Here is a 26,473-nt window from a genome sequence, read left to right on the forward strand (position 1 = left end):
GGGTCACCTTCTCAATCTGCTGGCCTAATGGACCCCAGGAGGCTGGTGGACTGACTTCACTTGGTCAACTTGGTGTCCACCAGGACCTCCAAGTCTTTTTCTGCAAAGCAAACCTTCAATTCTACCCAAAAAAACCCCCAAAGAACAAGTAATTTATGTTATATCTATTTATGTGTACTATCATGACTTTCTTTTACTGACTATGATGCAGAAAAATTAAAACATTCAACAGCCACAAAACAACTGAGGACAGATAAGAGCATGGGGGTTTGCATGGGGTTTATTTGTTTTGGTTTTTAATGACAATTAATTTTTCAAATGTGAACAGCCAAAATTTCATGCCAAAGACTATTATACAGAAGGAAGGAAATCACCAAGATTTAACAGCTGTTTGCTGAGTGTAAAACAATGGGCGGGGAGGGGGAAAGGAAAGTCAAACAAGTAACCTGTGAATTGATGTAGTTCCCCTTACTCTTGTTTGCCAAGCCACTCATAGGGCTGGATGATGTGAGAAGCTCCATGAAGAAACAGATACACAGCTGAACAGACCAACACACACTGCACCACAACTCAACTTTTGCTTTTAAGTTTATTGCATTGTTATATTAAGCATTTGTATTTACAGATAATTCTGAATTACTTAGTTACAATATACTGAAACTGTCATCGTGATTCAACTATTCACTTAAAAGACCTTCTACCTTCAGAGTTCAATCCAATTCTTTTACAGGCAGTTTTGGAAGAAAAATAATTACTGACTGAAAATGCATAAGAAAAACTACAGTAGTCAGGTTACTAACCTGTCGCTCCTGATTTTCTAACATTCCCTCAAAACATGAATGCTATACATATATGATATGAAAAATACTTGGGAATCTCATGAAATCTGGAACGGTGCTGATTTTTGTTATGTCAAGCCGGCAGTCAAATATACGTATGCATATGTGCATATATATATATGTCTCTCAATGTACATGCGTATGTGTGCATGTATAGAGAAGTATATATAAATGCATACACATATACACAGTCGCACCCCAAAAGATTCTAAAGGTAAATATGCAGACTTACAAATAAAACAAAATATAAAGATACCAGTATGAAATAGTCCTAAACAAACAAACAAAAAGATAATAAATATTCAGTGAGATATATGGCATTATTATAAAGTGCTCTACTAAAATCTCACTTATTAAAATAATGATAAAAATTATGTTCCTTTCAGTTGATTTATATAATTTGATAGAGCCATTAAATATTCATTCTATATCAGTGACTCTATGCTTCCTTTTAAATTTTAGACAAATAGATAAAAGCAGAAATTAAAAGGCAAAGCAGCTAAATGAAGCAATACTACTGGAACCATCCAGGCTTTTGTCCTCAAATATATTAACGACTGCAAAATGTTAAACCGTAGAGCAAATGGATTAAGAAATAAAATTCTAATTAAAATTATGAAGCTAAACAAAATTCAACTTGATTTTAATGTCAAAGACAAACCGAAAACTTTCTATCCTACGTTAAAATAGTGAGGTTTGAATTGTAGAAATTACTGAACGCCTTATTTTGTGCATTCCCATCCTCCTTCCTCACTCATGTGCAATATAGACCAAATGAAACCTGGACTCCAGGTCCCATTTCTCCACATTCCACCCAATATCAAAAGCAGCCTGGCTCGTATATTGCCATATCTTGTCCAGTCTGCTTCTGCCCATTCAATTTCCAGCCAAACTCACAAAAGGGTGTATCTACAAGAGTGTAAACATTTTAAACAGCTTTATGCCATTTCTTCTGTACCACCAGAAGTTAAAAAAACCCAAACACGGCAGTATTGAAGAAAAACAACTTCAGGAAATAAAGTGAAACACAACGTGAACCTGTCTCACTGGATTAATAAGAAAGCCAATTATCTTTTCATATTTCAGTACAGCAATTTTGGTTTTATTTCCCCCTCTATTGCTGACATTCCTTGTTACAATTGCTTTACTCAACCATGGCAATTTTTTGTGATTATCCCCATGGTTTTATTAATAAACCTGTCCTTTTAACAGTAAAAAAAACCCACAACAACAAAATCAGTAAATGGTTTATTTTAGTGTCTGGTGGAAAGAGTATATGCCTGCACTTGCTCCATACCACTTAAGCCCTAATTTGCAGTTAAGTGGGACTTAGCTGGTGCACCTGTCTTGGGCTGACTCTCTCTACGGAGGCAAAATTCACATCAAGCCACTAAAGTGGCTACATCTCATAATGACACTGTTGTCTCTGCTCCCCTGCAAGAACTGAGAGATAACTCAATGCATTCCCTACATCTGGAGAAAGATAGAGAAATAAAACTTAAGCTAATAAAAGTCATAACAGCTGAGCAAGAAAGTAAGTTTGCGGTACGCTACCCAGCACATCACCAATGTACATATTCATGAGCTACACAGTAAAGAATGTTCTGAGAGAAAAACAATGTCCTCAGTTGCGCTTCAGCAGTTTCCCTCATTCAACACCAGAGTCTCACATTCTGGATATAAAACACCGCTACCTGCAGATTCAGTGCATTTTCCCCTTTCCAAGGCACTTAAAACTACCTAAAACCTGAACTGTGAATGTAAGAGTGTAAGTCTGTGTTCCCCTATTTTTAAGATGTGATCTGACGTTTCTGTCCTGTCAAACATAACTTTGCTAACAAGTTTTTTGGCTACTGTTCTGGTAGTACATGAATTAAGCACATAAGTATCCCATTTATGTTTTCTTAGAAGTAGCATCTTCTACATTATTCCTGTTCACCAGCATAGCCACCACCTCACTAAACTGCTCTCTGAAAAATCTCTGTCCTTTGCAGAACCATCAGAGATTCAACAGCCAAAAGCACAGGTATATGTAAATTGTGCAGGAGGCCTCATGTATATGAGTATCAGATAAAAACATCGGTTGTTGAGCTAAATATTCTGTGCAACCTTATCTTTGCTTTGAGTTCCTTTTAATGGACTTTAGCTGCAATACTTCTAGACACACTTTAAAAAACATCAGCACAATAAAGTGATCTGGATCACTGAAGTCAATCTCCTTCCGCTCATTGAACAGCAGCAAAACCAAGACTTCTAATATCAGGTATTTATTTTTATAGATGTTTCACTTTTTATACTGAAACAGATATAAATGTGGTAATAAAATCATGAAACCAATGCAGTAATGTGCCAAGTGTAAAGGTAAAGGCACTCTAATTGTTTGGCATGGGTGCACTTCCAGATTCCTATCTTTTTATGAAGCGAAAACCTAACTGATAAACACTCTAAAAATTAATGTACAAGCCCCTCCACAAGTTTCCACATTTCACTTTCATTCTAGAAAATCATATATAAATAATTTTAACCAATTATTGAACATGGACATTTGAACCTTTCTTTCTGCTCAGCACGTTTGTTACACAAGATGAGCTCCAAGCATCAGATGTTGATAGAGTGAGCATGTTTCTTGCACAGTGGCTTGTCCTTCTTGGAGAAGAAAGTCTGACCCTCCAAACTGTCACTACATACCTGAAATGGGATTAAAAAACATTCCTCAGTTCAGATGGGTGAATTACACCAAATGTTATTCAGAATGCCAAATCAACATAAACGTCAAGGGTTAAATGCTGGGACAAACAGCTGCAACCCAGACCAGCTCCTCTGGACCGGTGTCAAAGGCTCACAATAGCAACACACCTTCCAAATAACTGGGAAGGTGCTTTTTGTTTGAGCTGGGAGGACTGGAAGAGGTTGTAGCTGTTAAGTCCCATATCGGTTGGATTAGCACAAGCACTGCTGCTGTGGGTTTGTTTAAAATGTAGAGCAGCTTTACTTACTGAGCATACAAAGCAAGTGTCATGCCAAGTGTGGCCCAGAGCTTCAAGAAACCTGTCTCCAGCTTCAATGGGGAATTCACAGCCGTGGCAGAGAGTACCGAAGAGGGCATAGTAATCTGCAAACAAACACATATTTGAAATATGAAGCGCATGCAGAAAAGTGACACCATTCACACAACAAACCTCCTCAGCGAGTAACTAACTCCTGCCTACATTCCAGCACAGTATTTGGCCCACACTGCACTACACAAAATCATGCAACCATTAGGCTTCTCTCCTAAACAGACTCCAGCCATTTGTATCACGTCACTGGAGTTTATTACATGGCTCCTTATAAAACAAAAAACACACAAGCAAAACCCAGAGATTTCAGCCAGTATAATTATTGCATTTAACAAAAAGTGTCAGTAGGGTGGCAGAGTGATTTTTAGTGACCGGAATCACTGAAAAGTATTTGCACCTTTCTTTTGTAGGCACCAGACTGACTTGGTGGCTCTGGAGGTGTCAGCAGAGTAAAGTTCCTCCAGCAGTCTCAGAGAGCAGAGACCTGAATTTCACCCCAAGTTGTTCGGTCTTTTCCACTTATTTCAACTATTTAACACCCCATTTTTTCCCCTGTACAGAAGACAACAGCATCAGTGCTATAACATGAGAGAATGTGGCATCAGCAGGCTACCATGCCAAACACATAATATCATGCAACACCATGTCTTCATAAGATGAACTACAGAGTGACAACCACAATGAAGCTTTGGACTCCATCCTTACTAGTAACACTCTGGCTCTGACAGGCAAATTAGGTGTCAGGGGTTGTTTTCAAGTAGCCTTATAAGGAGTGGCAAGTGAGGTACAAGGAGGTTTTATTTCTCTACTAGATTTTAGAGCTGCTGATGCTCTAGTGCTTGCTGCTGCAAAGCCAACAGACACTTATCACATGTCAAGCACAAGGGAAGAGCCCTGTTTTGGTTTAGTATGGCAGTGTTTTGCATGACGACCTCAAAAAGCATCATCCTAGGAGGCATCTCAGCAGGATGGGGAATGCAATTGCTCTGGAAAAGCAAAGGCTGCCAGTGGCAAGAAAAAGCTCCAGCGATTGCCTCCATTAATCCATGTACTGGCATGAATTTGCAAGTGTTTAAGCAGAAGAAAAGACAATAAAAATGTCAAAGGGCAGAACACCTCTGTCCAAAATCCCTGAAGGACACAGTCTCATGACCACACTGCTTCAGCTCTTTGCCATTTGATTTCATCCAGAATCTTTTACTGATATTTTCCTGGTGCCAGTAGTTAAAGCCTTTTGTAAGTTAGCCTGTGGTTCGTGTTGATAAGTTTATTGGCTTTTCTTCTGAAGAAAGGGTAGTAGATAAGGCAGAATGAAGGGCATCAGCCTTCTTTTGTTTTTGCATTCTTGAGTTGCGATACCACAGAAGCCTTCCAAGGCAGACTTCTCATATAGCCACATATCAATGCTTCCTGCACACCACATTTTCAAAAGTAGGTTTCTAACTCTGCACTTGAAAAAAAGAGTTCAAAGTTATAGATATGTGCACTTTAATTTTAGCATCAACATCCAAAACCAGAGTGTTTCGCAGATTAAACCCGCTTAATATTAATAGCTGATGCTGTGATAATTTCAAATGCAGATTTAAAATTAGAACCCTCCATTGCACTAGGATGAGGGAAAGTTGGCAATGACATTTACTCCTTATTTATTTAAAATTAGTCATAGACTGTTAACTCCAGCTGGACTGAAAGTCTTTGAAGAATGAAAATATCTCAAATTAACATCTAGTTAGAGAGCCAGAGCCATTACAACATATCACTGCCAATAACACCTCAAAGAATGTGTCTACATTAACTTGTGCTAGCAACATTCCATCTCAGAAACAAACTTTGCAAGAAGTCTAGCATTCTTGACATTTCACCCCAGTGTTTCCTGCTCACAGTATAGGAAAGGGCACATTTCTGCACAAGAGCCTTAACAGTAGCACAAATCAATGCACCCCACAACATACAGGTCATTCAGAGGCAGGAATAAGAATTCAATATTAGCAGAACAAACTCGATCAGGAGCTTTCCACCCAAAGGGGAGTTATCGATTCCTTCAGTACTATTTTTGAATCATCGAATGATTTCAAGATTAGGGGCTTCAGATTGCTTCAGGATGAAATTTCACCGTGTTGTCACACTGGAGGATGCTGATCATGGATCCACTTCCTCTGTGGCTCCATGAATTCAACAGGAGCAATGTCACCCTACTCGTGTCACTGAGTTAGCAATAACCTACTGCGTCCTTTTGTATCTGCCAACACCTCATTAAACCCACTCTGACAGAGAAATTTTGGATAAATTTTGCCCGTTTTCCTCACCCTTTCAGTACCCAGCACCTGCTGCAAACAACTGTGGGATCAAATCAGGAGGAAATCTCAGCTCCAAACAGGTCACCAGGATTTCATGCTCAATCTCTTCCTGCTCAATTCACTTCCACCTCTAGTTTAACCACAATGCTCCTTACAGTAGTAGGAAAACACAGAAAAGGTCCCACTGATGGTTCTAACACAAATGTAAACAGCATGAAAACAAACAATTTTGATACGCTTTTGTTTCTTTTCCAATTTGTGGAATTGTTTTACAAATGCTATCTCTTTCCTAGCCCAGAAGGGTACATAGAAAGTTTCAAGCAAACTAGAAAACCAATATAAATAAAAACTGTTCATATGAATCAAAAATATATGATTGACTAGAAGTGCTAAAAATCAAACTAGAAGCCCTCTGAGCATCTAAGTCACATCTCTCGTGTAATATTGCTCACCAGGCTTTCAAGGGCTATAACCATATCACTATATTTTTCCCCTGACAGGCTGTTTTTTTTATCCCAAGCTTATGTTCAACAGATGTTATCACTGATCCTGCTAAAAACTTCCTGGGCACACTGCTTACTCTTGGAAGTTGCCTCCCAGTTGTGAATAAGGCTATTCAGAGTAAAACGCATTACTTACTCCACTGGCATTTGCTTGTTTAGTAAATAAGCAGATTTACACAGACTCCAGATTATTTTAAAGCCAGCCAGAATGTCACCCTAAAACGACACATATATCTGAAGGCTTAACAGGAGCAACGAGCAAAACTAGTGATAAGAATTCTGCTCCTGCTGAAACTGATGAAGAAATTCGCGCTAACTTCTGCTGCAAACTCAAAAGCGTCTACAACGTTTGTTGGTGCTTTGAAATGACATATAAAGGCTCCATGAATTTGCTGGGACACATTTTCTGAAACGAAGCTTGAGAAAAAGGAATTGTTATTTTTTTTCCCAACCTTGTTAAGCTCTGCTTTCCCACACAGCTGCAGTAAAACTTGGTTGTGTTGCTTCTTACCCGTCTCACAGTAGGGATCGCCGTCTTCTAAGTGGAAGACATTATTGCGGATGGGGTTATGACAGGCCACACATACGAAGCAGGAAACGTGCCAAGTTTGTTTCAAAGCATTTATTACTTCCTGTGGGGATTAGAAAAAGTGTTATTAACACATTATTTTGATGTGATGACTAGATTGTGGTGACCATGCCTCCACACTTGATTTGTTTCAAGAATACTTTGTCTCCTACTGCTCCTTTGAAAATGGGTTGTGAAACCATTTCTGCCGATGTTAAACTTAATGAGGTGCTTTGTTTTATGATACGTCTCCTTATTTGTCACAAGCAACCTTTCATTTTTTGGAAGGCTCAGTGTGGAGTTAGGCAGATTTACTAACTAATTCGTTCACCTTTTCAGTTTTAATTAGGATCTCACCCATCACGTTCCCCTGAAATAACAAAAGCAGCATCTCTGACATCTCCTCAAGTCTGGGAAGAGTTAATCAGAAGGCATCACATAGAAAATTACAACTGCTCTGCGGTGTTTTAGAAGACACTAAAGTGCCAAATATGAGTTGAGAATTGTGCTGCCAAAGCCCTGCGTGACCCCAGTTACACAAGCGCCCAGACACATCACTGTCTGTAGCAAAGCAGCGGACACTCAGCTGCCAGGCTCAAATTAGCAAGATTCGTGCCAAGTAGGATAAACGTGTCTTTCTATCTACGTTGCCATTTGGAATATTTCAGTACTAGTAGTCAACTAGCGTGTTCCTCAATGCTCAGCTTTGCTAAGGAAGAGTATTTCTACCCTCACCCCCACCCCATTTACACTTTTGTAAGAAGCTGCCAATTAAAAGCATTTTGCTAGAGAAAATCCAGTAATCACAACAGCTACAGAACAGCCTCTTGAAAACAGGAGCTGAACTTGGAAGAGGCAAGGAAACTACAGCACCTTTTCTCAGAGAGAACAAAAGGGCTCAATATTAGAAAAGTCAAAGACATGTTTTGTATGTGATGGGAGCTGAAAAACTATGCCAGAGTATGTTTGGAAAAATGCAAACTGGGCAAATAAAAGGGAATTTCATCACAGAGAAGCACTGAACACTGTGGTTATTGTTCACTCTGAAAACCAGGCCACTCGCTGGTCACTTACCCCAAGGATCTTCCTCTGGCACTTGGAACACTCAGGGGCGAAGAACTTCTCATAGCAGACCTCGCAGTACAGCGCCCCTTTCTCTTCCACGAATCCAATGTAAGCCATGGAGGTTTTGCAATGAGCACAATTAAACTCCTCTGGATGCCACGACTTCCCCAAAGCCACCAAGAAGGGTCCTCTGATCAGAAAGAAGAGATTTCGTCAGCAAACGTTCCTGGGTTGGCTCCTACAAAAGCTGTTCACAAACGCATACGGCTCCATCCCCCTTTCCTCCTCCAGGCTCTAAGCATTACATGTTGACTCTGTCTATTCCCATTGAACTATCTGCCAGAAACACCTGACCAAATAAATACCAATTGTCTTTGCTTCCTTGCATTTCAGAAATCTTATTTTAGAGCCACATTAAATACAGTGCTGAAGTGGCTGCAAGAGAGAAGAAAGATGTTCCCTACAATCCAAATTATTTCCATCTATTGCAGAGATATTTGACTCAGCGATACAATCAGCTCTCTTTCAGTGTGTATTTGTAAAGAGGCCACAAATGTTCAAACAGACTTGACTCCATTAAGAGCTGATAACATCAGTTTCTTGCATGACAAAAATTCAGTTGCTGTCCTTATCTAATAAGTTTGCTACAGGATAACCCATCTCTGTTGTTGGGGGATTGTTTTTGGGGGGTAGCACGTTGGGTTTGTTTTGGTTTGGTTTTTTTTACTTTTCTTTCAGAAGCTGGTTAAAACAGAATCATTTTCTTCCAATACAGAGCCTCCTCTATAATTTGCATAGACAAAATAATGATACTTTTAATAGCATTTGTCTGGCTAATGCAACAAGGTTAACAGACAAGATAAACCTGCCCCTTCCTCAGTCAATACAAAATTCTCAGTTTGTTACTCATAAATCCCAATCACACACCATTCGATCTGTTTTCATCTGAAAACATATGCAGCATGTTAATTTCTCTAATGAATATAATTACTGTAATGTGGTACCTCCAAGGTCCTACCAACATTCAACCTTCCAGAATCTAGGTTTCAGGTGAACTTCATGTTTCAAGTTCACCAGATTGCCCTTTTTTGCAAGACAATAAAGATGCCATTCTTTCCGGAATGCATCACTTTTTTTCTGAGCTAATACTTCACTAAAATAAATAAATAAATAAATAAATAAATAAGTGTAAGGTACTAATATCACCATCCTGTTGTTAAACATTTTTTCAGAAATTGAATAAGCTACAAGAATATTTTTGTGCAAAATAAGATTTTCACATGAACAAAGCAACAGCATCAGAGAAGAAAAAACTTTAACATTTGCTTCCATGGTTATACTGACTCCAAGATGGGCATATAAACAGGCAGGGGAGGGAGGGCAACTTCATTGAGAGTAGGAGTCATTATTTCCACTTCTCTTCTACATTTTCTCTGGAGATGCTACATATTTTCAAAAGGATGAGAAGCTAAAGATAATTATAGAATCATTTCAGTCGGAAGAAACCCTCAGGATCATCGAGTCCTACCATAACCTAACCAATCTGTGGCGCTAAACCATGTCCCTAAGAACTTTGTCTAAATGCCTTTTAAACCCCTCCAGGGATGGTGACCTCACCACTGCCCTGGGCAGCCTGTTCCAGTGCCTGACAACCCTTTCTGTGAAGAATTTTTTCCTAACATCCATTTAGGACAACTCGCACACCTTCAGAGATGATGAAACTATTTAATCCATAAGAGTTCCTTCTATTTGCCTCTGATTATCGGAGAGAAAGCAGCAAAAAAACTGCTGGAGAGCAGCTCACAGCCTTTCAAGGAGGGAGCCGGGGTCAAGCTCAGCTCCCAGCGGATGCCTGAGCAGCGCAAACACCGACCTAACCCGATACTCTCCTGCCGCTCTACAAGCACCTTTTTACATCGATGCCCTTTTGGTTATGTACTGATCAAACAATACAAGCCCTCATGTGCAACAAAGCGCTCTCAGTGCGCCGTGTCAGCACGGGCTAATTTAACAGATTCATTAACAAGGGGCTGACACCGAAGAGGCTCCAGGCAGGATTGAGTTTCTGGCCCCTCGCTCCGGTTAGCTCTGCGATGGAAAGCAAGTCCACCAAGGGACGGGAGGGGAAGGAATTTTTACAACATCTGCTGCATTTAAGTTCTCCAGAGTTTACAGCTCTGACATGTTGAGATTAGCCATGCAGGACAGCACGTGGCAACCCAAACGGATGGGGAACAGCCTGAGAGCGCATCCACCAAATTTCTATCCCAAAGTCCCCAGCCAGCTGTGGCCGTGCCCTGCACAATGTCTCCGAGGGGTTCCATTAGCATGCATGGCCAGAAGAACGCTTTCTCAATACAATTTTACTTTTAATCGGGGCCATAGTTTAAACATGTCAAGCTGACACTGCGGCTTAATGATAGCAGACTCTTAAAAGCTGCCCCAATGCACGTGGAAGAAAGAAAAAGAAAATAAACACCTGCCACGGAAAATACACTAAAACATGATATTCAGAACTTGGAGGTGTTCCTGGTCTCTGCATGCTTTTTTTCAATCGAAATGATAGCTTCCAGTAATGAAAGGTATTTATTTGCTGTATTAATTGGAAAAGGAGATTGAAGTCCTGATTTGAGTAAGGGGACCACATGCCCAGACGCAGACAACCTAATGCAAAGCAGTTAGGGCATAAATGCTAGGAAGATGGGTGCCAATGGCTTCCTCCTTCGTTCCCCATTTAAAACAAGACAAAAACAAAAAAAACCCCACAAGAATAAAAAATCCTACATGCCTCTGTCAACTAGAACATATTTTTAAAGGTGGTAGTAAAAAAACATGTTCCTTCCATCCGAAGATATGGGATGATCCAACTGGCTACAGTTCGCTGTGAATGCAACTCTATCCCAGGCTACTTTGACATGCTACCCATTTATGAAAAAATTTCTGACATTGCCATCTAGACTACATAAAGCAAACTCACAGATGGAGGCAAAAAGTATTGATTTTTTTCATTTTTAAAGGGATTCTGATGTATTTACTAAAGTATTTATAGAATCTTAAGGCCCAAAGAATCATCAGGTACATAAACTGGGTAGCCACATAAAACATCTGGGTTCTGCATGTAGCAAAGACGCATGGGCAAATTGGAAGAAGTAAGGAATGTACAGGGAATATAACTGCAATTTCACCATCTTTACACTTCTAACTAAATATAACTTCATCAGTATGGCCATGATGTATCCACTGTATGCTGATAATCCAGCTTCTCATGTGGCTTTTATTATGATAGCAAGCCAGAACTGAAATCTGGTGGTAGAGAGATCAAAAGGATTTGCACATCTGCTAAAGAGGCCAATTGCTTTCCAGTTAACCATAGTGCAGTCTGCATTCTGGGAAGTTTCTTTTTCTCCTCACTTGAAAATGCCATAGTATGCAATTCCTGTATAGGAGATGTTGAAGGGAAGCAGGAAATTCAGTTTTCCTCCAGCTTTGATTCTTTTAGACACAGAAAGTAAAGCTTACTTAACGAAGCTTTGGAAAAAACTGGAATCTTCAGACCATCACTGTATAAATAATTAAAGATATATTAAAAAGTTATAAGATGTCTCTAAGAAATGGTTTTGGCTCCACCAGCCATGGTTATTCTATGCCTGAGTATAAAGTAACCAACTCCACAATGCATTTTGGCTTCAAAACAGATGTACAATGCCATGTCACTTGATCCTCCTCCTACCTTTTCACAGGTAATGGTACCGCTAAGGGCATGATCTGTAATTATGCTAAAACTGGAATTCAAAATGCCATTGCAGTCTTTCAGATCCACTGTATGCTGTGAACATGAGACATATTTGGCATTGATTAATAAACGTCAGCTAATTCTCAAGTGAAACAATGCTTGCTTTTCATAACTGAGGTGGCATTTAACATATGAAGAAATATAAGGATTTAAACACCACCAGCAAATTACAAATAAGTTAGACTTGGGTATCAGTTACTATTCATGAAGAGGTGTCACTTACAATAGGTGACAATGGCTTAAGTACTGTCAAGTGGGGCTTCATGCTTTCTCCTCATGCATCCACTAAGGAGCAAAGTTTGTTCCACAGAGCCATACACTCCCCTACTTACAGGGTCAGCAGCTCATCTTCTTTTTAATGGTGATCAAAGGGGCTAAGTGGGGAGTAGAAGCAAATGATTTAAGGGCCAAGAGGAGAGGCTGCTGCTCAGGAGTGGGGAACACCTGTGATGGGCTGACACTTGGATTTAACCCCATTCACCACAACTCTTGGGGTGCGGCCATCCAGGCAGGTTTTTTACGCAGCAAAGAGGATACCCAGCAAACAGATACCAACCTGATGACTTGATTACAGTGTGCACACATGGGAGTGCGCTTTCCTGCTGGAATGTGCTCTGCCCTCTGAACCAACGTGTCTCGCTCATTTAGCTGGGGTGCTGTGGCAGATTTTTCGCTCGGGGCAGTTGTTCCAGGTGGTTTAATATTGTTTGATGTCCATCCACTGGCAGTAGCTGGGGAAAGAGCGCCAAAAGCATTTAGAAGAGCATCTTTCAGTACCAAGTAAATTATCTTGAAATACAAGCAACCAGCAACATTTGCCTGACACCTTTGTCTACTGTATACCTGCCTGCTTAAAGGAACAAACTAAAAAGCACTTGTGTTCCCTTCCTGCCCTAGCAAGTAAGTCCCAGCTATTTTATGAAATGTCTATGAAATAACACAGAATGCTCTTGGCTAACTTCTAGTGGACAAATTTCAACATACTGAAGAAGTTCGGTGAAAGAATATACAACCTGTGAAGGCATTATTTTGCTTTAGATACAAAAGCTGAAGCCAAGAATATCAGTGTATGAACAGAGATGGGAGAGTATGACATACATACTCAAAACATTTTACAGTGAGTGCAATAGATCATACATCATTACTAACAGGTTAAACAAGAGTACACATTCCATACAGCATGTACAGAAACTTAAAATACAGTACTGTATAAGGAAAACCTATTTCTAATTGAATTTAAACATTGGTCTAGATCACTAGATACTGCCAATCTGAAGAACTCCAAGGGTCACGTTCACATCCTCTTCATAAAAGTTGTGACACAAATAAAAACCTGATGATTTCAGAAATGTATACATCCATCCACAGGCTTCCATTTGTGCTTGGACTTTCAGAGTCACGGAACAGACATAAGCTTTCACGGAGTACGAAAAATCCATTTACAAAAATGAAAGGCACAGATGATACTGTTGCCAAGGGTAATGAAGAAACAAACAGTCCTCTGCTTTTCTTTCTCCTCTATTGATACACATACCTTGGTAACATACAAGTTACAGCAACGTGAGTTTATAGGAGCAGTTATTCCCATCAAGCAGAGAATTCTTTTTCCAAGTACGCTAAACCTCCCCCCCCCACACATTTCCATAGCTTTTTGTTTGTAATCACAGGAAAGGGAAACTGTGAGTGTTTTACTTGCTGTCCTGGCTTTAGTGCAGCCAGACTAAACCTTGTAAATCAAAAAGTGAAAATAAAATCTGAGTGGAAGCTCAGAGAGAAACAACCAAGCAATGACAGAGACACCAGACAATGGAGGATGGTGCTTCTGTTGCAAGGATCCAGCTCTTCAACACAAGGCCTGGGCATCACTATTTGGCTTTGCAAAAGAATTAGTTTAATCTTACAGAAGTAAGATCACCACACACTACACAATTTAATACACATTTAAACATTACAGTGAACATGAGTTAACAAACCCCCCTCTACTCATGTGTATTTATGTAGGCTAAGGCAAAGCTGAAAGATAAGTCCTTTTTAACACCAATACTCCTGTACTATAATTATGCTTGGTATTAATCCACAGATACAAGCTAAATACCTACTTTTGCTTACTCGTGCTCTGTATGAAGAAGCAATACAGCCATACACCTGTTTTTGTCTAAATGGTTGGTTCATCAAATTTTCTCAAATCGGGTCATTTCAAGTCTGACATATATTTGGATCCTTTTCAGTATCTGAAGTAGCAAAAAGCATACCAGTTCACCAGTGGTGGTTGTTTGTTTTAAATGCAAGACTGTTGATTATGTTTAATGTATAATTAATTAGCTTACAATATATTGGAGAAAAAATAACATTTTGATTCTAGAAACATTCAGCATTCCTGAGTAGAAAGTATTTAGGGATAGATACACTTGATTTTGCACAAGTCGCTCTGCTACTGTAGTTCATTTTAGATTTTAAATGCCTGTTAAACTGAAAACAGGAACAGACAAAAATTGCAAAGGTGGCAGAAAAGCTTTGAAGACATTAACAAAAGTGGTTTTGATGAATAGCACTTTCCTCCTCTGTCATCACACATGGCTTTCTAATTTTCAGGTCCCATTTTACGAGAAGACAAAAATACACACTAAAACCAAACCTGTTTGAAGGCTGCTTTGGCCATAAACCAAACTGCAGCACCACTTCTAGTATATTGCTAATTTCTGCTTGGGTTATTTGCTGAATCCCAAAGTCCATTCAGACACATCAGCTAGCTCATTTGAACTGTGTAGTTGTTTGAAAAAGTCCTTCTGCTTGCTTAAAGGAAAAACAAAACTACAAACACCAAAATTACTCCCTTTTCTTTGCTCTCATTACAGCTTTCGTTAATGCTGTTTTTATGAATTATGCTTTTCTGAACACTACCCAACTTTAAAGTTACTCCTGGCCAGGAGCAGAATCTGTCTACATAAACTTTCTCTGCAGAGCTGTTAGACAGACCAGTCATTTCTGGGTTATTCAAAGCACTGAAAAAGGAGAGAAGGAGCTAGACCATCATTTTGGGAAATAACTTTGATCTACAAATGACCCTATGCTAAAACAGAAACTCTCTTTTTTAATGAACCACACAAATTAGTACCGTGTTGAGCAAGAGCTGTGGCCCAAGCAGGAGCAATTGGGCATTTAGTGTTGAGGACCAGCAAAGGCAAATGGACCCACTTATTTAACTTCCATCAAAATCAGTGAACTCCAATTCAACACCCAGCCCCCCAGCCAACATGGGGCTCCCACAGGATCACAGCCACAATGCAAACGGAATAAGGGGAATAACAACCAACCCCCAAGCCTTCAGATGCTTCTAGATTTTCCACAATATTTTGGGGAACTGGACAAGAACTAAGTTCCAAAAGGCTTTTTGACTGTGATTTGTAAATTTACATCACTATTTGGTCTACTGTGACAGGAACAGTATCTAATTGATCACTGCAAACGCCATCAGCAGCTGAGAACTGAAACAGAAAAGGCTGCCTTCTGGTCAAAGATCCTTAAAAAGCAAGACCATAGAGCATTTAATTAAATACTCTCTTCTTCCAGCATCTCTTGAGGCCGGTGTTAAGCCAGGAAGCTCCTGCCCATGCTCACAGTTTGTCCCCACACCATTCTCTCAAGGGTATTTTTCTCTTTGCGGGTATTCACATCAAGCCCTTATAGGTCTTGCACAGTTATTTCCCTTGATTCCTTTCAATTCAGATTGTTCATTCTAAAGAAGAGGCATCCGTCTGCTTCCATTATCTTTAGATCCATACTCTTAGCAAAGAAAATACATCAGTAAAGTACAGTAACAGCTATTCCACCACATTTATTCTACTGGTTTCTTTGTTAACCAGTCTTTTATTTTCAGTCTTTTATTTCCCTCATTCCCATCTGAACACCAGCTGGGGGACACCTTTTATTGCCTACTCGTGTCTTCCAGAGGCCACCAACATGCCTTTAACAGTCCAGTCATTTCACCAAAGGTTCATTACATCTACTGCAACCCACAAAGCTTTTCTTTTGTTGGTGTTGGCCTTTTGGGTTGGTTGGTTTATTTTTTTATTAAAAACAAAACAAAAACCACCACCACAAACCACAACACCACACTATTAGTTTCTTACTTAAAATCTATGTGAATTCTCAGTATTTTTTGCAACAATATTCCACCTCTTGTAGCTACAGAATTTCAAGTATTATGTCTGTTTGCTCATCTAGAATGAATATTGATATTTTCCAACTATCCTTATTACTTAAACAGCAAGTTTAACAGTCCTCTACTGGACAAGAACTGCAAGAAGAGAGGAAGGGAACACACACAGAGCTCCTACAATTTCCTCCTCTCCTTTCTCTTCCCTAATCCCCTGGAAATCTTTGACATTGAAACACAACCACACAATGTAAAGAAAAAAAACACCAGGCCCAGAAAACTTACACAGGTGTTTTTTCTTGCAATGAGAAGCTTTCACCAGGGCACACTAGTAATAATAATGTAGGTTCAAATTATTACACTCAATCTAAGCAAAGACCTCTCAACTCCTGGCAATCAGTGTGAGCACTCCTGTCATTTGTGCTTTATACTTTGCTTTTTCAATTTTATATACATGATTTTGGATCATGTTCTGTTCTCAAAGAGCGCTGGGGAGATGCCTTGGTAGCCAAGATCTGGCAAGGTGCACCCACATTTTTAATTGGGAATGATGACCGCATGGAGATGGGAAAGGAAACCACTCCAGCTGCCTCTCACCACATATTTTCTGGGTGTCACCTTTTTTGCTTGAAATGGACAGCAAAACTTTTGTAGATACGCTGAAGAACTATACATTATAATCCATAAATAATTACAAGAATTATACACCCCATCAGGAGCTATTCTGCCCTGACTGCCGGAGAGGTTTGATTTCTCTTTAAGTCATGAAAAGGTCTCTGTGGCCAAATTTCGGGCTTTTGCAGGCTTCGCTTCACCTTCCCTCTCTTTAATTAAACCTTCTAAAGCACTGTTGATTTGCACTGGTGTATTGTCATCGCTGGCTTTTCTATAACTGAAAACACTCTGTACCCAACTATTAACTTCCTACTTTATTAGGTTTAAGTTTAGCAAACCCTCAGTGTTTGCTTTCATTAAACTCCTTGGAAGGGCTAGTTTAATATTTAACAAAGTTTTAGGCAAGGTAAAGAACTGGCTTTTTTTTTCCTCTTTTTTTCAAAAATCCCAGTGTGACTTTGCCCTCGTTAGACTAACAATAGGCTGTTCCATCGCTGAGCACATGGATAACTGCAAACACTGGCGAAAGCTTTGGAAGACAAAGGGAGAAAGGCAGATACGCGGCAGTGCCAAAGTCACTTTGACAGAGGTTCTCCGGTGCGTAGCAACAATACAACAGCCTGAACTGTTTAACGCTCACTTAAACATAACATCAGACTTCATGTAATATCTATAAATAACAATGCTACTTTAAGCGCTGGGAGTGCCAGAACTTCATTTTAAAGTGTTCTAACCCAGTGATTTATACGCTGCTATCAAACTACTGTATTATAAATGGAAAATATAAAGCTTCATACGTCCAATTTTCTGACTTTTCTTAATATATCTGTGCAGTAAGAAATCTTCCTATTCCTTCTCTCCAAACCAAACAGATGGCCGGATGAAGCAACGTGTCTGCAAAGCTCGGCCGTCAGCTCGTTACATTAGCTGTATGTAACACCTCATCCACTCCCAGCCCCGTGTGAAATCGCACAATTCAATGGAGAAGCTACAAGACAAGCAAGAGGGGAGGGGAAAAAAAAAAACAACACACACATAAAACGAACAACAACCAACTACAAAAACCAAACTCCAAACCCCTGTGTTCAGCAATTCTCCTTTTGCTCCCTATGGAGTCTCAGAAGGGCAGTCAAAGCTAAACCCACGCCACTGATTAAAGGCAGAACAGGAAGGATTAAACCATTATCATGTCTTTAAATGCCTTGGAAGGCTGGTATGCACCCCATGGAAAATCACAACAGGTGCCACCCCGGCCCGATTTCAAGCAGCCCTGCAACTGGGGGGGCTGGTTCCTGCACTAGTGACCAGCCTTTCAACTGGAAAGGCTCCGGCTGCAAAGCGTCTTAATTAAAATGAGTATGGTGGGTTTGGCTTGCTCAGCCTGTCTCCTTGTGATTCATTACATCACATACCGGCACAAATTTGGCACAACGGGCACAGCTTTTACCGAAAACATGTCTCGAGGAGAAAGAGAAAATGAAGCCCTGTACAATAGAGTTTCTTTGCTCTGGAGGGACAGTTAAGAAACCTATTTGGTGGCTTTCTGCAGATAACATTTTGCTTTTAGCTCCTGTTCTAACCTCGACAGCTTGACTATGCAGATTACCTGTCAGTTTCACGTAGCTGAAGTTAACTTTAGCAGAGGAATACTGACTTTTCATTTGTTGAACAAATATTAGGCATAATTCTTGGCTGTTTGCACTAATGAAGGGGAACTGATCTGGCGAGTCAGTCCACCAACAGGCTAGCTGCTTTTTAACAAATCAAAGACGACAAGCATCTAATTTTGAAAGCCAGTGAATGTTCCCACTCGATAGGTGTGAAATAACCAGAGAGACAAATAATCTCTTCACCTCTGTTTAAATGACTAGAGAAAGAAACACGAATCTATATGATTTGTGTATGCAATTAGTTTAAGTGCACAGCTTGGTGCAATAGCCACATGGATTTAGTATCATCAAATCACAGGAAAATTGTTAAGAGAAAGCTGAGTTTCTATTCAGCAGATCTTACAGTGAGATACACCAGGTCATTCTGCCTCCAACAAGTAGGTGGGACCTCTCTACATCACTTCTATTATCTGCTCCTTCTTAAACATAAACACTCGAGTTTTGGAAACATATTCATTTTTTTACCATGTCTGCAGGAGTTACAATTTTCTACTACCATCAAATTAAGGCTGACATTTATAAATGACTAGGGTTTCACAATGGGTTTTGCTTGGCTAAGTGACTTCACATTACCTAACTTGTAAGAATAAATTCTTGTAGTTTGCTGTCACATGACGATATAATCACTTAGATTAGATGAAAAATTAATAAGAATAACAGTCCATACACCAGGATCAGGAAGCTTTTGTGTTTTAACCTGTCAATCATACCATTTTTACGGACAAGGCTCTCTGGCTTTATGCATAGTGCCTGCACCGTGGAGCAGCAATCTTTAATAATTTTTTTTCAATGAAAAATACTGCAACTGTTTATATTTTTGTCACTGTTTCTAGCAGAGGCCTTAACAACAATATAAGGATTTGCCTCAACAACTTGTAGTGTTACTCCAGTTTCTTCCCTAGAGTTCAGACTGTGGTCCTCAATGGGCACAAAGCTTCTTGAACCCCTACAATAATTCGTCCTGTTTTTACCTCTCTGCTCTACAAAGGAAACAGATTGGGATGAGAATGTTCTAAAAAGAAAATTGCAGGACTCATGCTGACACAACAGTTCAGTTGCCTTTTCCACATAAAGTATTCCCAAAGCTGATGGGCCATCAACATCACTTACGCAAGTCAGGGTGGCCTGTAAGGTCAAACAGAACTGAGATAGGGGCTGGGATAATTACAAAAGAAACACAGAAAAACTAAGGTGACAAGGACAGAAAGTGCCACAGTCCATCCATCAGTTTATGGGTTTTGCCCCATTTTCCTTAGCAAACCTCTACAGAATAAGCAGCAAGGAAGGAGACAAAGACCCAAACTGTCAGTATATGCAGGACAGGATGTCAAATCACACCTAGGAGCAGGCTTGTATTTTCTTCTGCTTTTAAAGTTCTAATATAATTGAGGGAATGGCATACAGAAAAAAAAATGCAGCAAGACAGTACACTAAGGATAACTCCAGAGATGGTAAATGCAAGTCTACCAAACACACAGAAACAACTGCAAGGAACTAGCAGAATTTTTCAAAGTTGCCTGGGGAGTAGTTTTTTTGTGCTTACAGTCAGCTCCCAAGTCTGTTCCCTCTGCTGAAGGGACCATGTGCTTAACACATGTTCTGGCTCAGGTTTAGGCAACTGACAGTTGTGGGTACTGCAGAATATGCTGAAATTGCTGAGCAGCTCTACTGGAAGGGGATTATATATCCCAGTGGTATTAGGCTGCGAGAGACCCTGGGAATAAGAAAATTGGCACATGCATCTAACTGGTCACTTAAAACTGCAGGCTTTGGACGCTTTATTGCGAACCCTCTCCATGTCATCCTTGTAACTCAGCTACCAAGCCTAGGAAGAACTAAGGTCACCGGTTGCAATGAAATCCTCCTCTCCAAGCAGCAAACCCTCCAGCCCTCCCTGCTGCACCAAACAGCGTTTGGAAGACACCAGGAAAGATGAGACAATTTCACATGAGAAGCATAGCGTTGCATGTCCTGACCGCTTCTGACCATCATAGATCCTGCTGCACTTCCCACGAGAACAGTTCATCTCCTGGCCAAACTCCAGCTTGTGTAACTGCATTTATCAGGTAATTATACTTTCTTAAATTATCCTGGCAGTCTCAATTAGCCACGGTGCTATTCACTTCCTTTCAAGATGCCGTGGAGTGTCACAGCGTGCTGACAAACAGCTGTTATGGTTCACCCAAGAAGGGTGAAAACCATTCCTGTGCTTGCATATGGTATTGAAACTGGAAAATGCCTTGGGGTTCCTTGGGGGTGATGTAGCTGAGATGTTGTGAGCTTCTCCCTCTGGTGGATGAACAGAACATCATAGCCCAACAAAAATCAAGTGGGAACTATTGTAAATTCTAGCCTCTACGCTTAACACACAGTAACAGCCATAATTTGACTTATTTTGACAATTAAAAAACAATACAAAAGCCGCCAATACAGACGAGAGGGGCTGACAGCAAACGAGCTATTTGGAAACCTCGGTCCAGGCAGATGCCACCGCTCCGCAGTACGGACACCCCACCTGCCCCCCATCTTCAATTCCTGATGCACCCAATGCACCAAAGATCTTATTTATTGTGATTATCTCTCCAGCTTCTAACCCATCCCTTCAAAGAAAGTGTGAGGCGGCCATTCCTTATCTCCTCTAGCAAACCACTGGGGAGCCCTGTAATATCTGAGAGGGGTAAAACCTGTGTCACCTTCCCAGTGGGTGACCAGCACAGTCATGTCTGTGGGTGCCCCTCCAAAAGGAAGATTCCAGCTAATAAACTAAAAGACCCTATCTGATCAAATGACTTATCTGTCTAGCCAGGCAGCTTAATAAATAAAATCACTGTTAATATTCATGCCAAACCATCAAACACCAGATTACAGCTTCCCCAGACACAAACAAAATCCTGTGACATATCAACTTTCCTACAGAGATAACTCGGTGTTACATACAACATTCATTAGAAGGGTGAGTGCTAGTAGAGCTACAAAACTGCACTCCAAATAACTTTCTGATATTAGTATCACACTGATATACACATTTACAGAAGGTTATGTCTTCCTTCTAATTATTTTGTAAGCCAGACTTCAACTATGAAATCAATCAGACTCAAAAGGAGGGGGTTTTGTTTGTTTAAAATTTTGTTAGGGCTATGACCTAAGAAGCCAAATTTTGTTTGGCCAGTGGAGCACTGGCAACTTGACTTTAAAGGAAACGTTATGCTCACAGACTGCAGACACACAGCAGAACTAATGACTGAAGTCCAAACATGCCCTGAAACAGTTGCAGCCTTTCTTTCTCTTCAATATTTGAAAAAAAATATATAAAATTAGTCAGTTTTATCTCAACTATTGAAACAGTTTTACCTGCCGGACTTGCTGGTTTCAGCCTTTTTAAGCAAGCTCAGGTACAGCAAAACCTTGAGTATTTTTTTCTTTTATGAAACATAGGCCTGAGAAAAACGTGGTGTTGTAACCATGCTTATGCCTCCCCTATCTGCTAGTTTTGTAAGCTATTTTGGAACACAAAACCCAAAAATGATCTGTCTTTCTTTCCCCTCCACCTACCTATTTGGTATCTCTAATGTGGAGGGAAAAAAAAACCATACACATATTTTAATGTTATCCAAAGAGTATTCACACAGATTTTTGAGGTATAGAATCAAGTGTAATTTAATTCATCCTTCTAAATCCTTCTCTACTTGAAACATTAGACTTTTATTAATTGTAAAGCATTCTAGCAGGATTTAGCAATAAAACACCTACCGACACACTGAAAAATGAGTGGGGTACGACTGAAAGCCCAAGCGGCAGGTGGCTTTTGTGCAAGTGAAATAAATTTATCACTTAGTAAGAAAGAGAGTTACCTCCGACTTGAAGCACAATCAGTCACTTACAAAAAATGCAGGATTATGGCATTCCCACAAATATCTACCTTAAATACACATGCTATACAATTGTAACTTTAAAAAGAGGGGGGCTGGTTGTTGTTGCTTGTTGTTTTGTTTTCTATAACGACACTTAAAGATGTAAAACAATGCTAGAATTAACCTGTTGTAAAATTAAAGTCTTTACCTTGTCCTTAAGAATACACTGGATACTTGACAGGCAAGAATAGAAATGACAGTGTATTGCCATCTTGAGGCTCAATAGCAGAACTGCACGTCCATAACAAAATATATGTATTTGTTACCAGGTACAATAGTAATTTAGCCAGATGTGCCAGAGCCATTATCAAACACACAGAATTAACACCACATGTTTCATTTTTATCTTTATTTTTATGCCAGGGCCTCTGTGGTTCCTTTTCTGGACTGGATATACTTTTAAAGAAGGAAAACCCTTAACAGCAGAAAACCACGACCACCAAAATCTATTTAGCACCTTTGATCCCGTCAGAAAGAGAGTCATGAATACTGATCTCACTCTTATAAGAAAAATAAGCAGCTAAAGCTTAATTAGTAATGCAGATTTCCAGATCCTTTGCAATTTTTACTCAAGCACCAAAGACTAATTCAGTTTAAGAAACAAATTAAGATATTAACCCAAATTACTGCATGCACTACTACTAAAATATTGGCACACAGTTACACATATTGCATGTTTCAATACAGATATAACATAGACATGTTCATAAAGATTATGTCATGCCTTCCAGATGTAAGACACTTTGGTGTAGGCTTAAAGGGGTAAGAATCAAACTACACTCAAAGGAAGTAGCTACAAAAACTGGCCTTGCAAGAACCCACCTCTAAATAAATCTCCATACCACAAAGGTATGCAATACCTTGGCCCGCTGTTCAAATAGAACCTACAAACATCAAATACGTAACCACTCTAATGTTCTAGTCCTTTTTTTTTTATAATTAACACTTACTTTGGAAATGATCACTTGGAAAACACATCTGTTGATACTCCCACCCCTGAGACAGCATGGAATACACTCTGTTGAGTGTAGAGTCACCAACCTGAAACTGTGAGGTGTGTGTGTGTATATATATATATATATATATATATATATATATGTATTTCATTGGTATATATGTTTTCAACAGAGGTCAGAGGCATCTAGATTCCATATTTGTGAAATCGACTACATTGATGAGGCTGCTTACAAACGACTACTAGTTTACTAAAACCACTGAATCTGTTGTGTTTCAGTTTTTTTTTTTTTCCTTCTCTAAACAGACCAGTACCCAAAAGACACCAATAGCCATTCAAAGCCTATAGGCTTTTTACACCCACCGTGGAACTATATTTTCCTGAGCTAATCCAAGGTTTTAAGCAAACAAGGACAGTTACCTGCTTGGTTTGGGGGCTGCCAACCCGAGTATTTGGCAGCACCCGGGGGTCCTGGTGGCTTGGGGGCTGCGGACAAGGTGGGACCAGGTCTCATCTCCGAATTTCCTTGGTGGGCGGGCACGCTCCTTGCTGATACAGCTGTTAGAGCAGCAGGCTGGGCAGGCTCCAGGGAATCGCTGTTCAGAAACAATGGAGGAAAAGAAAATAAAATGTATTTCTTGCTAGAAAATCAGCATTTGCGAAGCAAACCTGCAACCTGCTACAACTGAGCAGCACCTGCTTCTCCGTAATCACCCCTCACCCATCACAATGCTGGGGAATGTCTATTTTCAAGCTGGTTTTCAAGAACTGGACAATTAAGTAATTTCCACCAAAAGTCAACAGAGACAACTAAATCCCTTCACGATTTCCATTTAAAATGATTAAATGTTGGCATGATACAGGTTGAAGCAGAACTCTAAACTGGGTACAATCCCAGACTTTTTCAATACTTTTTGTTTCTTTCTTGGAGAGTAGGCAAATATGCATAGAGTCAGATGATAGTTGTAGATCTTAATACAAATCATCAATCTAAAAGTCACTTAATTATAAGCAATTTTCTTCTATGGGCCACTGCCCCACCCCAAATGCTTAAGCATTTTAAAAGAGCTATGAGTTTCTTTATACATTAGACAACATGCACAATATTTTATATCGCCTCTTTAGACCAGTCTACCGCTGCTTTTATATTTCAAGGCTTAGCAGAACTCTTTTACCTATTTAAGAACATGCATGATGAAAACTGCACTTAACCACAATTCATGTAGGGTGTAAGTAGCAACTATTTATATTGCAAGCAAGAAAATGTTTCATTTCTCAGTCCCAGAGGCTGTTCAAGAATGAGAAAGTTATCATAGCAAATCTTTTATGCAGTGCAACAGTATTTGTATAATGGATATTTGCATTTAGGAAGCTGAAAACAAATATTTTCATAGAGAGTCTTTAAAGTAGAGGAGTAATTGCTAATGAAGGTCATTTGCAAACTGAGAGGATCACAAAACCAGGAAATGAACTCAACGCCATTGCAAAATACAGTCAAAATGATTCTAAATACATATTTTGTGCAGTCTGGAAATCTATCAGTTAACACATTAGAAGCCTTGTGTTCGTTTCTCTATTGAAGAAAAACAAATTCACAGCACATGTGTATCGTGTATATTTCACTGGGGCCATTCACAGAATTATACATTGTGCCAGGCTCGTCAAGTAAAAGTCCTTGAGCTATTTTTATTTCACAAGCATTGCACACCCACAACATCACCTTGGCCATAGGACGTGCAAGAGCTTGAACACACCAGGAGGCTAAAATGCAAGTTCATATCCTTGAGTTTTTCTGTCTCTAGATTTACAGGGTTAATAAGTGATATATTTAGAATCTGGGTAAGGGATAAAAAAAGATTCAAGACTTAGAAGTTGTTTTAACCACAGATGTTGATGCAGCAGAGATACACCGCATAAAAGTGCTGTTGCAGACTGAAAGCAAAAGAATAGGAAGACACACTCTGACATTAAGCAGCAGGCTCAGTAGTTAAAACAGGTAGTTTAGGACTGGTTTCTACTATGAAAAAAGCACATATCTGCAACTTCAGTGTCGCAGAAATCATCTTCTGTGCTCTTGAGTACATCTGACATGTAACCCATCAAACCCACCCCAGACAGAGCCCGTTACAACTTTAAGAATTCCTCAAAACACTCAAAACACTGTTGGTCCTAAAAAACAGGAGTTTTCCTCCTTCTCCATCCAAAAGACTCATCAGCTCTTGTCAAATTGCTTTTCAAGTCTAGCACGTCTTTGCTGCCTCTGTCTGGGAGATAGAAATTGTAAATCATATAAATCATGGCATAAACAAGAAAACCCTGCCAAGCCAGCCGCTCTTTTTACTCAGAGGAGACTACTTAACAAGCAAAACTGGATGCAAGACAAGCAAAAAGGGTATCCTTCAGGCAGAAGAACAATAGAAAAATGTATAAATGCCGAGACGTGCTGCTAGCAAAGTGAATCCTAAAAGATAAACCCAGCTCTAAAACCACCTGTAATTTTTGACCACCTCTAGTGGTTTACATGTCCTAGAGAGAAGCTTCTCAAGGGAAAAGCTTGAAGCCATCACTGTAACAGAGGGGATTGTGTTGGTCTCTGGGCAAAACTTCTGACAGGTCTTGGACACCCTTTGTACTTCGTGCCTGCTTCTTTTAAGTGCTAAACTTCTTCAAATTCATGCTTCAAAATTAAGTCCTCGATATTTTACTTTATGTGCCTCTAGGCTGAGAAACAGTCAAATTCCCGTTATTTTTATCCATCTTTATAAATATAGCTATGTATCTTTTCAGAAGCACACCTACAAAGTGGCTGTACAATACCCACAATTAGCCCTAATAATATTTTGTAACTTGCTAGGATTAGGATATTCATAGAATCATTTCAGTTGGAAGAGACACTCAGGATCATTGAGTCCAACCATAACCTAATCCAACTCCAGCACTAAACCACGTCCCTAAGAACCTCATCTAAACGCCTTTTAAATCCCTCCAGGGATGGTGACTCCACCACTGCCCTGGGCAGCCTATACAGTGACAACCCAAGAT

General features: G+C 39.8%; 1 protein-coding gene across 20 annotated transcripts in view; it reads right to left on the reverse strand.

Annotated features, from left to right (window-relative positions):
• Positions 1 to 570: 570 nt before the first annotated feature.
• Positions 571 to 26,473, reverse strand: part of PDLIM5 (PDZ and LIM domain 5) — a 100,757-nt gene continuing 74,854 nt past the window's right edge. For all 20 annotated transcript variants that reach the window (XM_065062392.1, XM_065062398.1, XM_021288714.2 and 17 more), the window contains 6 exons: positions 23,852 to 24,027; positions 12,681 to 12,855; positions 8,341 to 8,521; positions 7,210 to 7,330; positions 3,836 to 3,951; positions 571 to 3,527 (listed from right to left, as the gene is read on the reverse strand). In XM_065062392.1, the coding sequence (XP_064918464.1) occupies positions 3,438 to 3,527; positions 3,836 to 3,951; positions 7,210 to 7,330; positions 8,341 to 8,521; positions 12,681 to 12,855; positions 23,852 to 24,027 (859 nt within the window). In that variant the 3' untranslated portion in view covers positions 571 to 3,437. The remainder of the gene's footprint in view (positions 3,528 to 3,835; positions 3,952 to 7,209; positions 7,331 to 8,340; positions 8,522 to 12,680; positions 12,856 to 23,851; positions 24,028 to 26,473) is intronic.

This window comes from Columba livia, chromosome 4 (assembly GCF_036013475.1).
Source record: "Columba livia isolate bColLiv1 breed racing homer chromosome 4, bColLiv1.pat.W.v2, whole genome shotgun sequence".
Lineage (NCBI taxonomy): Eukaryota > Metazoa > Chordata > Aves > Columbiformes > Columbidae > Columba > Columba livia.